The sequence below is a fragment of the Ictalurus furcatus genome, chromosome 6 (assembly GCF_023375685.1).
Source record: "Ictalurus furcatus strain D&B chromosome 6, Billie_1.0, whole genome shotgun sequence".
Classification (NCBI taxonomy): Eukaryota; Metazoa; Chordata; class Actinopteri; order Siluriformes; family Ictaluridae; genus Ictalurus; species Ictalurus furcatus.
Genome location: NC_071260.1, coordinates 26,326,947 through 26,339,442, shown reverse-complemented (window position 1 = coordinate 26,339,442; position 12,496 = coordinate 26,326,947). Strand labels below are relative to the sequence as shown.

The 12,496-nt window shown below is 37.0% G+C and overlaps 1 protein-coding gene across 1 annotated transcript; it reads right to left on the bottom strand.

The window, feature by feature from the left end:
• Positions 1-5,765: 5,765 nt before the first annotated feature.
• LOC128609051 (cartilage intermediate layer protein 1) lies at positions 5,766-8,070 on the bottom strand. Its single transcript, XM_053627367.1, has 6 exons — positions 8,007-8,070; positions 7,878-7,917; positions 7,512-7,545; positions 7,369-7,404; positions 7,041-7,212; positions 5,766-6,151 (listed from the first exon to the last, which is right to left on the bottom strand). The coding sequence occupies exons 2-6, from the start codon at positions 7,887-7,889 to the stop codon at positions 5,983-5,985; spliced, it is 423 nt and encodes a 140-aa protein (XP_053483342.1). The 5' UTR covers positions 7,890-7,917; positions 8,007-8,070; the 3' UTR covers positions 5,766-5,982.
• Positions 8,071-12,496: the final 4,426 nt, after the last annotated feature.

The window sequence follows — 12,496 nt, the reverse complement described above, 5'->3', positions numbered from 1 at the left end:
AGCACAAAGTCAAAAGGCAGTATGTGTGTAAATTTGAAGTGGATATATGCACTGGAGGTATATTAAATAACACAAATCAAGGTGTCCAAATAATTACTTCCCCTCACTGTAGAGCAGTGGTTACCTCTTCTAACACACCTGTTTTAATTGATCAAAAATTCTTAAGGCAATGATGAGATGGTGAGGTGGGCACGATTATGGTTGGAGCTAAAGTCTTCAGTAAGGTAGATCTCCAGGAACAGGATTGGTGACCACTGCTGTAGAGTTTTGCAATGAAATATAAAGTCTTCATCCAATAGATAGATAGATCGATCGATCGATCGATAGATAGATAGATAGATAGATAGAGATATTGTAATTCAGAGTAGTGAACATTTGAACTGTGAGATATATGAATTGTGCATTAAAGTACTGAGAGGTTTGTATATTCTTATATTCATACTGATGGGTCCTGTAGCAGGATTTGATCTGCACTGAGGAAATTATAGGTTCAGTAAGCAAGCTATAAAAGCAACCCAGCTCTTCCTGCCAACTAAAATGAATGCAGACTACCAGACTAGTCTTAACCACTGATATACTGTATCATTATAAGGCCAGGGAATACGTACATTTACATTTAAATTTATGGCATTTGGCAGACGCCCTTATCCAGAGCGACTTACAGAAGTGCTTTGAAGTCTCTATCAATAAATACATCCTGACACTGGTTCAATAGGTCACGGATTAAAAATGCCATCAGTCTTAAAACTCTGTTGGGTGGTAATATAGTAAGAAAACACAGACAACTTTTTTAAAAAAATGAAAAGTGCTAATTTAAATACTTTAGGAAGAGGTAGGTGTTTAGACGTTGTTTGAAGACCGGCAATGACTCAGCTGTTCAGACATCTAGGGGAAGTTCATTCCACCACCTAGGTGCCAGAACAAAGAATAGTCTTGATGCATGCCTTCCTTGTACCCTGAGAGATGGTGGCACCAATCTAGCAGTGTGGAGGGAGCGTGGTGCAGTGCAGGGTGTGATTTGTGGTAAATGGGTGCTGGTCCATTTTTGGCTTTGTATTAGAGTTTTAAATAATAATAATAATAATAATAATAATAATAAACTTTATTTTATAGAGCACCTTTAAAATCATCTTCTCAAAGTTCTGTACACAAAATAAGCAGTACATAGAAAAATAAAAAATAAAAGTAAAAGTATGCCTTGAGTTGAGCTTTAAAAATGTCATAGGTCTGAGCTTTGACATTTCAAGAATAAGAGAGTTCCAAAGGGTAGCATGATAGACAGAAGAAGCCCTGTCACAAATTAGACTGTGAGGAGCACAGTCTGTGATTTGGGCTGTAAGGGATTAAGAATGAAGATAAATAATGAGGAGCCAAGCCATGTAATATGTATGTCAGCATCATAATTTTAAAATCATTTAAAACCTTACCGGGAGCCAGTGCAAGGATTCCAAAACAGGAGTATCATGATTGCATGTCCTGGTCCCAGTCAGGATCCTGGCGGTAGAGTTTTGTGTGTATTGGTGCTTATTGAGTGTGGATTTAGAAACTCTGGCTAAAAGGGTGTTAAAGTAATCTATCCGAGTGACAACGTATGAGTTTATCAGCTTTTCAGCTACAGAGAAATTTAGCATAAAGTGCAATCTTGCTATATTTCTGAAGTGAAAAAATGATGCTTTAACAGTGCTTTGTACAAACGAATCAAATGTAAGGCTAGTATCAAAAATGACTCCAGGATTTTACTTTGAGTCTCTAAAACAGAGCCATCAACAGACAGAGACAGGGGACCAGCTTTGAGAATTTGATGACAGGAACCTATAAGCATAACTTTGTTTTTTACCACTATTCAGTGACAGAAAATTATTATTCATCCATATTTTTATCTCAGAAATACAGTCAGAAAGAACACAAGGTTTTCACCAGATTTTGAGTGTATATAGATTTGGGTTTCATCAGCATGAAAGTGATAATGAAGGCAGAGTGATCACAGCAGACGTCCAATTGGAGATAAATAATATTGAAAAGTAAAGGGCCTCAAACTGATCCCTGAGGAACACCAGTGAGTACAGAGTTAATGTCAGACCTGTAACCACTCATAGAAATAAACTGGGAACGGTCAGTAAAATAGGATTTAAGCCAGTTTGAAACTGTCCCTGACTAAAAAAAAAAAAAAAAAAAAAAATTCAAGGCAGGTATGTAAAAGACCATGATCAGCAGTATCAAATGAGAATGGAAGTAAATCTAATGCAGGCAGCTACAGGAAGCCAGTGGAGGGATCGTAGCAATGGGGTGGTGCGGGAGAACTTAGGAAGGTTGAAAACAAGTCGAGCAGCTGCATTCTGGATCAGTTGCAGAGGTTCAGTGGTGCTCAGAGGAAGACCTGCTAGGAGTGAGTTGCAGTAGTTCAATCTCAAAATGACAAGAGAATGAACCAGCATCCAAGTGGCCTGCATGAATAGAAATGGATGAGTCCTTCTGATGTTGTAAAGGAGAAATTGCAGATTAACAATGTGAGAGGAAAAGGACAGTTGATTGTCCATGGTTACCCCAAGGTTTTGTGCAGTAACCGAAGGTGGGATCAGAGAGTTGTCCAGGGAGATTACAAGATCCTGACATGGTGAGGAATCACCCTGGATGAACAGTAGTTTAGTTTTGCTGGGATTAAATTTCAGCTGATGAGCTTCCATCCATGATTAGATGTCTGGCAGACATGCTGAGATCTGAGCAGAAACTAGAGGATCTGCGGGAGGGAAGGAGAGGATGAGTTGAGGGCATCCGCATAGTAGTTGTATGAGAACCCATGTGATGATAAGACCTCACCAAGAGATTGAGTATAAAGAGAGAACAGAAGAAGACCAAGTACTCAGCTTTGTTGGAACACCAGTAGAGAGTCTGCAGGGAGCAGATGTGGATCCCTTCCACGTCACATGGTATGAACAACCTTCCAGGTAGGAAGCAAACCACTGCCATACTGCACCATGAATTCCGAGATTCATGAGGGGGGACAAGAGAGTCTTGTGGTTGACTGTGTCAAACGCTGCTGAAAGGTCCAGGAGGATGAGGACTAATGACAGTTTGGCTGATCTAGCAGCATGTAGTTTCTCAGTGACAGCCAAAAGGGCAGTTTCTGTGGAATGTGGCGCTTTGAAGCCAGACTGGTTAGTATATTGGAGGTTGTTCTGTGAGACATCGAGAGACAATTGATTGTAGACAGTGCTTCCAAGGATTTTAAAAAGACAGTTCTTTCTTAGTGATACCGCTCGGTAGTTGCCGATGTCAGAGGGATCCAGAGTGGGTTTCTTCAGGATGGGAATAACCCTTCCTCTCTTACATCATCAGAACTATGACATTTGTGTTCAATTTCAGACAGGTGTCATAAAATTAAGCATTTCAAAACATGGTGCACACATAAAGAAATGAATATCTACAGAGTATTGCTGATCACGTTCCAAAAATATATATTCACAAAAATTGTGACCCTATCATATTTGCTGCTATCACAGATGCCATGCTTAATATGAAGTTCAGAGATTGCTTTGGCATGATTACGTTAAATGAGTAAGCTCATTGGAGTGGTTACTGCTGATAAGACTAAGGAAATGTACAAGCTTCATCTTGAATCAATTAACCCTCCATTTAATAAATATTCTTACATTCAGTACACACATCGTCCCACAATGTAATTTTAACTGGTACTACCACCCTGCTATGTCTACAATTATTTCAGGATTGTACAAATCCTGAAACCTTTACATCTGATATTCCACAAATACTACCATGAAGTAGTACACACATCTGGAATATCATGCTGAACAGATTCACAAATGCTATTACGTGCACAGTGTTTCAGTTTACGGCTTTTAAATGCAACTGGCCTTTTTAGGAAAATCTTTAGAGAACTGTTTCTCATTTATGCAGCCAGTAAATATTTTTTAAAAATTGTACTGTACACATGCGTCAATCAAAATGAAAGCCTCCATGATGTGCTTCCAAACCAAGCTCCACAAAACAAACTCACATTTTAAGAGGGATGTGGTTTCCAGCTGCTGGATTTTTATACATCTAAGTCAATCCTAAAATAGTATTTTTTTTTTTTTTTTACTAACTTGTGCCCTGTGGATGAGTGCATTATGCAGCCTAGTGAAGGCTAGTGGACTCAGATACATGAAAAACCTTTTCCATTACAGTTTTCCCGGTGTTTCACAGTATAACCTTTAAAATGTGCTTGTTACAGTGCAGCTGTTGAATTTTGAGTATTTATCCCAAAAGAAGAGGGCCCTAGGCCTCTACAGCTGTTCCTCTTCTCTTTTTAGGCCCACAGCTGCAGCATGCTGAATAGAATCTGGTTGTAGCTGGTTCTCCTCCATTAAAAAACAGATTAATCATTTTTCCAACCATCACTAAGAGAGGATTTTTGAGCATGTCCAACAGAAGTGGACACTCATAACATTCTGCCATGTTATGTTTGAGGTAGTTTGAGGAAACATTAACAAGGTTGATTTTTTAAGCCTGTTTAATACTGGTGTGTACATGTGGACCTAACATTGTACACATACTGTATAAAAGCTGAATCTAACTAGAATGAGCATAAAAGTGCTCCTTGTGGTTCGACCAGCACTCTACATTCTGCTTCTAAACTGCTGAAAAGTCAAAGCATTTAACCACATCATACTTAATGGAGAGAACAAAGCCAAACCAGTAAATAAATCACTCTTCATGAGAGTTCACAAGAGAAAAGAAGACCTAAAGCATCAATGGACAGAGATTTATGATAGCTGTTCTTTGGTTTTCTCTGTTCTCTTAGTTCCTTAAGGGTTTCCTAATCGCCATTCTCATTGGGGTCCCAGGCAACCTATAGCCTCCAAGCTTGGTGCCAAGCAAAACAGATAATTAAAAGCATAAATTAATGTGTATAATTTATATTTACAGCATTTGGCAGACACCCCTTTAAAGAGTGATGTTTATATAACTGCGGGTTAAGGGCCTTGCTCAAGGGCTCAGCAGCAGCAGCAGCTTGGCAGTGCTGGGATTTGAACACACAACCTTTTTTTTCTTTTATTAACAAGAAAACTATATAAACCATAAGCTATGGTGTTCACAGTCACCAGATCTCAACCCATTTGACCACCAGTGAGAGAATCTGGACTGACATCTTAGCAAAACCATTAACAAAACACCAACTGAGGAAATATCTTTTGGAAGAGTAGCATTCGTCCCTCAGGTACAGATTCAAACACTTATAAATATCAATACCAAGTCACATTGAAGATATCCTTGCAGCTTGTGGTGGCCCAAAACATTTGTTTCCTTTAAATTGTCATCCATATTGTATATATATTATGTACCGTATCACACACACACACACACACACACACACACACACACACACACAGGTTTGTCTCACTGTCCTTGTAAGGGCCGTTCATTGACATGTTTATTAATACAGCTAATTAATGCTTTGCCTGCACCTAAACCTAACCATAACTTTAGTATCCAAAAGGGAAAAATTATATTTTTATTGTTGCTGCAAAAAAAACATTTTCCTCATAAGGACCAGCTAAATGTCCCCACAAAGTCAAAAATGTCTCATATTCCTATCCTTCTGGGTACATCCCTAGCAAGATATAAAAACATAAGCTCCCCAGTCACACATATACCCCTATACTTATCAAAACTTGGGGAAAAAATGTATAAAGCACTGACACTTCCATTAATCAAACTATAGTTTTGCAGAGTAACTGGCTAGATAAAGTATGCTTTAAATCCCATATGTTTGCATTCTTTAATTCATAACAAGAACAGCATACAAAGAACATGCTACAGTCAATAACCTAATCACCAACTGTCTAAGAAAACAAGTGAAAAAGTTAATCATCTAAAAAACAAGAAACACTCAGTGACATTTTAGACATTTTAAAAAGAAAAACAGCCTTTTAAATTGTATAATAAAATGGCTGAAGAAACAAGCATGCATGTGTGCAGTATCTAAGTAAAAGTTGTATTTGTCTGGGCTGGGCTCTCCTCCACTGCAGACAATATAGGCTTGACTATGGGCCAAGGGCATGGGCATCCAAAACGCACCTTATAGTCCAAGCAGCATTCTCCATTCTTTTGTTGAGAATTGACACAGGCAAATCCAGAAACTGTGTCATACCTGATGGAGAAAGAGAATTCAGTGACAGAGAAAGATTTGGGAAAACCCAAACTAATTAATCAAATAAATCAATTATCAAAATATTTTAATATGAAAATTTTATGATTTAGAAGGTGTTTAATTGTTGTTGTTTTGTTTATATATATATATATATATATATATATATATATATATATATATATATATATATATATATATATATATATAACAGCAACTTTTATAATAGTTCCAGCTCCAAGGTCCTAATACATTATTATTTCTATAGGAACAACTTACACAGGGACTTGTATGGTGGATGCTCTACTTAAACAGATTTTGTTTATAATTGCTGGTATGGAGAGATTTTCTGTGAGGAGACTTAATATAGCAGAGTCTGCAGTGTCATCGTTTGTTACAGTCAGGGGCAAATCTCTAACTTTATATTTTCTAACAGGAAAGTCTTCAATACAGAGGGCTTAACAGCTGTATCTCAATTATGTCACAAGAAGTGTTTGTTTTTTTTGTCTTTTTTTGACAAAAAGGGAGGCAGAAGAGACAATGACAGTTTATTGCTATTGTAAGTGGCAGCAGGAATTAACTAACTTACTAAAAACTCAATAATAAAAAAATATAGGTAAATTTATGTGGCATTAGAGGACCAAAACACTTTGGGACATGCTGTTATTGGAAAAGAATTAGCTTTGGGTGGTAACAGTAACTCCACTTCACATTTAACTGCATCAAATGACCTTGTTGTATACTGTGTGTGTGTGTGTATATATATATATATATATATATATATATATATATATATATATATATAATCTAGTATCCAGCATGTCTGTTGTGTTTTATTTCTTAATTTATTCACATTGGTGAAGATCTACTGCACAATGCATTCTAGACTTACACTTGAAACACTTGTCCAATGCTTTCTGCAGGAACTCCAGTGAGTGTTGCAGCCTGAATGGTCAGAGGTTTGGAGCAGATCTTTTTTGGATACTCTGCTCTCAAGTCTTTCAAGGTTTCATAATCTCCATTCCCACTGGGATTGTCCCGGTCAAACCACTGAGTGTAACAAACTGCAACAAGAGGAAGTCAATAAAAAGAAAGCCTTCAAGTCTTTTTCAGGTAATAGTCGCATGCATCATATTCCATATATGCAGTATGTGAAAGCGCTTTACTCCCTGCATATATGTAACAGACACTGTGATGTCATGCCATCTTGTAAAACTTACGCTTTTTTACCGGATCTTGGACCAGATCTTGGGCTCCTTGAGAAATAAAAGTAAAAATCAAAAAGTAGATAAAAGTATAAAAAACTAAATATCATTTCAGGTTCAGTTGATGAGACTAATTACGTACTCTTCATCTTGCTTACCAGTATGTGTAGCAATCAAAATCACACCAAAGATCTATGACAAAATCCAATGACATTATTCAGTTAGTAAAGTGAGTAAACACACCATTAAAACATTACATTTTAGGACCAGTAATATACAGTACTGTGCAAAAGCACATGTAAAGAAATGCTGGAAAGATGTCGTCAAATATATTGAAATGAAACATTTCTACATAAAAAAATCTACTATAAAGAGCAGTGAACAGTAATAAACTAAACAAAGTGGATATTTGGTGCAACAGACCTTTGCTTTTTAAAAAAAAAAAAAAAAAATGCATCAGTAGTCTCAGGTATATATAAAAGACAAACAATGTGTTAATGTAGAAGTGAAAAAATGAGACTTACCAAAAGCTTCATGTTGCCTGTAAGTTAGAATAGAAAGCTCCTGGGAAAACACATACACAAACAAATGTACAGTGCAGTTTAAGAGGGCTTGTTGGAGTCACTACATTAAAAGATGGTATTTGTGCTTACCAATGCTGTAAATACACTGGAAAGTTTGCAGTCTGTCTTATGTCTGTAGAATAACAAGTCTACTGAGGCTTCTCTTATATACCTGTGAAGGGACAAAAGGCTCCACATTCTCCCTACCCACCACATTCACATGGAATATTTCAGTATGTCAGTAACAACACAAACCTGTTTTACTGGGTCTAAATTAGTACAAACAGTACCATAAAGGTACCATTAATTTAGCCTAAAGCAAAGTGAATATGATCTTTTTTTCCATGTCATTTTAGGGCTTTCTTTTCAACGTTCACAATCAGGAAGTAAAATGATCTGTGATGTCTGAACAATGGTCAGGAATAAGACTTAAAACCCATTCATCTGTTCATTTTTCACTCCCAGAAACATTAGACACATGGTTAGGGTTACCAAAGATTTCTAAGAACACAGCATACACTCTTAAAACAGATGTGTTAAAAAAATAACACATCATGTGTACATTTTTAAAGCACCTGCATGTCTAGTTATGGACAATACATTTTGTGTTGCTTTCAACACAGTCAGTGTGCTAGTACATTTAACACGTGCTGTGTGTTAGTACATTTCCACACAAAGATGTGCTCAAATTAACACAAAATAATATAGAGATGTGTTGTTTATATTTTCTTGCCTACAATTATCCTAAAATGCTATTTGTTTGAATGCTAAAATTCTACTAAAATGCTCACAAAATAAACAAACAATTAAATGAAATACAGGTGACATTTATTTAATTCATAAAAACATTTAACAGATATAAGAATTGGAGTAGATTCATCTTCTTACCAAACTCCCTGCCATCTGGAAAGACAAAAGTCCCACTCCCTTCCATTTGAAAAGCAAAAACAGTGTTGGTAAGTTATTAAAATTGGTTAGCTACAAAATATGGAAAAGTGTCTTCAACTGTGGAAATGTGTAACAGAATCCCAAATTGTGTAATTTTGGAAAAGTGACCTCCACTGACCTAAAGAATGAAATGGTGCTGTAGCATCACCAGGAAAATCTAGCTAACTTGAGAGCATTTATTCGCACAACCTAATTAAGTCAACCAACATTACAGAGATAGTGGAAAGCATTACAACCTAAACCTCAACCTCTCTTTTTGTCACATTAACCTTGTGAAGAACTTTTGACCTCAACATTACTGAGCTAGCTAAGTTCTGTTAGCTACTGACTATCTGCACCTGTTAACCAGCATTAACATTCACCCAATACATGAAGAAACACGGCTCTAAGCGATCCTCCTAATGCTAATTACTACAGCTTGCCTTGTCCAAAACACTTGCTAAATGTAGTTAACGTTAACCCACTTTCTGTATTACATCATGTTGAATAGCTGTAATGCTACGTTATTGTTAACCTGCAAAAAGGTCATGGGAATATCTGCTACCACTGGTGTGTGAGTGTGTGTGTGTGAATGGGTGAATGAGAAACAGTGTAAAGCACTTTGGAACCACTAAGGTTAAAAAAGCGTTATATAAGTGCAGACCATAAGACCAATATCTAACATTACTGCGAGCTGTATGCTAAAGTAATGTTATCAGCTCAGGTGAGTATCTATGTTAGCATCACTCATCCCTACTGTGATTGGTGACAGCATCCAGACAGCTAACCCTAGCTCGGAGCCTCAGATAAGATGCAGACCCAGAGAATTATACAATAATAGTCCATATTTCACAGCCAACATTAACACATGACACTAGTAGCGTAACTCCAACACGGAGGAAGCAGTACATGATATTCACTATTGAAGCCGTTGTGATGGGTAAAGTTAATTATCACTCGCTGAGTTATTGTTTTACAGTGAATATATTTTCGAGAACTCTCTGCCTAAATATCACAAACTCGGCCAGGCATTTTCAGCAGAATTAATGCTAAATATTGATGAATGCCAACTTACAATAAGTACTGAACTCGTCAACATTTTTTTCCAGTAAATATATTTCCAATGAGGCTATTTACATGAAATTTTCAACAGACATCAGTATTAGCTCAAGAAATCCACACATATAAAGAAATCCAAACATTAAAGTCCATAAATGAAGTTATGTGCAATAAAGAGGAATGACACAGGAAAAAAGTATTGAACTGAAATTTATTTAATACTTAATGAGAAGACTTTGTTTGTAATGACAGCTTCAAGATGCTTCCTGTATGAAGAAATTAATCGGCCACAGTATTCCGGTGTGATTTTGGCCCATTCTTCTACACATTTTGTCTTTGAATCTTGTTCAATTTGATTCAAGTCATGTGATTGACTGGGCCATTCCAATGCCTTGATTGTTTTTCTCTGAAACCAATTGAGAGTTTCCTTTGCTGTATGCTTTGGATCGTTGTCCTGCTGGAAGGTCCACCCACATCTCATCTTCAACATTCTGGTGGATGGCGGCAGATTCTCCTCATGAATCTCCCAGTAAAGGGCTCCATTCATTGTTACTTCAATTATATGAAGTCTGCCAGGACCATGCACTGAAAAACAGCCACACACCATGATGCTTCCACCTCCAAACTTCACAGCTGGCATAATTTTTTTAGGGTGATGTGCAGTGCCAATTCTTCTCCAAACATGGTGTGTAGTATGACAGCCAAAAAGTTCAATTTTGCCCTCGTCTGACCAGACTACACTCCCAGTATTTCATAGGCTTGTCCACATGAGTTGTAGCAAACTTTAAATGAGCTTCAACATGCCTTGTCTTTAGTAATGTAGTCTTGCTGGGTGAGCGTGAGCAGTGGAGTGCATTGCCTATTGTTTTCTCTGTGATGATGGCACCTGCTGCCTCTAAGTGTTTCTGGAGCTCTTTCTGAGTGTTCCTTGGCTCTTGGGCTACTCTTCTGACTATTCTTTTGACTCCCTGGTCAGAAAACTTGAGGAGCTCCTGTGCGTGGCCGATTGATGATGGAGTGATGTTGCTTCCACTTGCGGATAATGGCCCCAATGGTGCTTACTGTAAGATTCAGAAGTTTTGAAATATGTCTGTATCCGATTCCATCAATATGTTTCACAACAATTAGGTTGTGAAGGTCTAGGGAGAGCTATTTGCATTTTACCCATCATGAGATGTTTCATGTGTGACATCTTGGTAATGAAAAGCCTTTTTATAGACCATCAATTTACTAACCCAGCTGATATTAATTTGCACAGATGGGGGTATAATTACTTATGGATTTCAGCTGGTTCCTTGCCTTACCTTGCCTTTGAGAACTGCTTTTTCTTAGCGTGTTCAATACTTTTTTCCTGTGTCATTCCAGTTTATTACACATGACTTTATTTATGGATGCAACTTTAATGTTGTGAATTCTTTATATTTCTGGATTTCTTGAGTTAATACTGATGTCTGGTGAAACTTTCATGTGAATAGCCTCATTGGAAATATATTTACTGAAATTATAATTACATTAAATTATATATGTTAAAATACTTATTTCCACCACTGTACCTGTGGTCATTTCATTTCCTCACACCAGGACTCCGACTCTACTTTCACAATCAAAAGGTCAACAAACATTCACTTTGAAGCGAGTTGAATGATGACATCGGCAGCGCAGTCCACAACATGATTGGACAATAAATTAACACGTGTGTTGGTCACTTGTTTTTCTTTTTTTAAACACATTTATTGGATAATTTAACACAACATGTGTAGAAATAGACCAAGCCTTGAGACCTTATTAGTTGAGTTTGGTTTTTGACTTTTCTTGTTTTCAACCTCGTCTTTTTGCCAGTCGTTTGGACTGTTTGCCTGATCGCCTGACCTCTGCCTGTCTGTTTATTGATTTCTGCCTGACCCTTTGGACTTGTTCTTTTAGGTTTAAATTATTAACCTGCACTTGCTTCCATCTCAGTCTCTGTTATGTGACAGGCTTGTTGTGTGAGAAAGCATAAGGGAGGCATAGAGGTATGACTACTCCATCGGGACTGATTTAAGACACCTGCAGGATATGAAATTACGGTCATGTCTTGTTATGTATGATGTATATAATAGGCTTGTGACCTGAAGTTGAAATGAAGTAGTTCTCACAGTGCTGGTATTACAGTAGATTTTCATCATATATGTATTTCCTTTCCTGTTAATCATGTGATCATTTATGATAATTCATGTTAATTTTATCTTTATTTGACCAATAATCGTGAAGTCCTTTGCTTACCTATAACCAATCACGAAACACAAGCTCTGTGCAGTGAACTATTTAATTGCATGAAACACTTGTTGGAGTTCTTATCTCCAGCTGTTACAATAATAAGCATATTACTCTGGGGTCGACTTTGTCTCTGTGAGTTTAACTTTTATTTCTCTTCCAAAGGTAACATTTTCCACCACAGCTGCTTAGGTAGAACCATTCATATTAGAAATGTGATACTTTGCTAATGTTAAAATGTTAAAAAATACTTTGACTACTAATGTGAGAGGTGAGTTTACTGATTTAAAGTTATGTTTCTTTCTCTTTTTAGGTATCATAAAAAAATGAAGGTGATTTTC

Excerpts from the sequence above, each read along its gene's own strand:
- LOC128609051 (XM_053627367.1), bottom strand. Across the intron at positions 7,405-7,511 it reads TTTGATTGCTACACATACTG|GAGCCCAAGATCTGGTCCAA; the intron begins GTAAGCAAGATG and ends TTATTTCTCAAG. Across the intron at positions 7,213-7,368 it reads CCAAGATCCGGTAAAAAAGC|TTTGTTACACTCAGTGGTTT; the intron begins GTAAGTTTTACA and ends CTCTTGTTGCAG.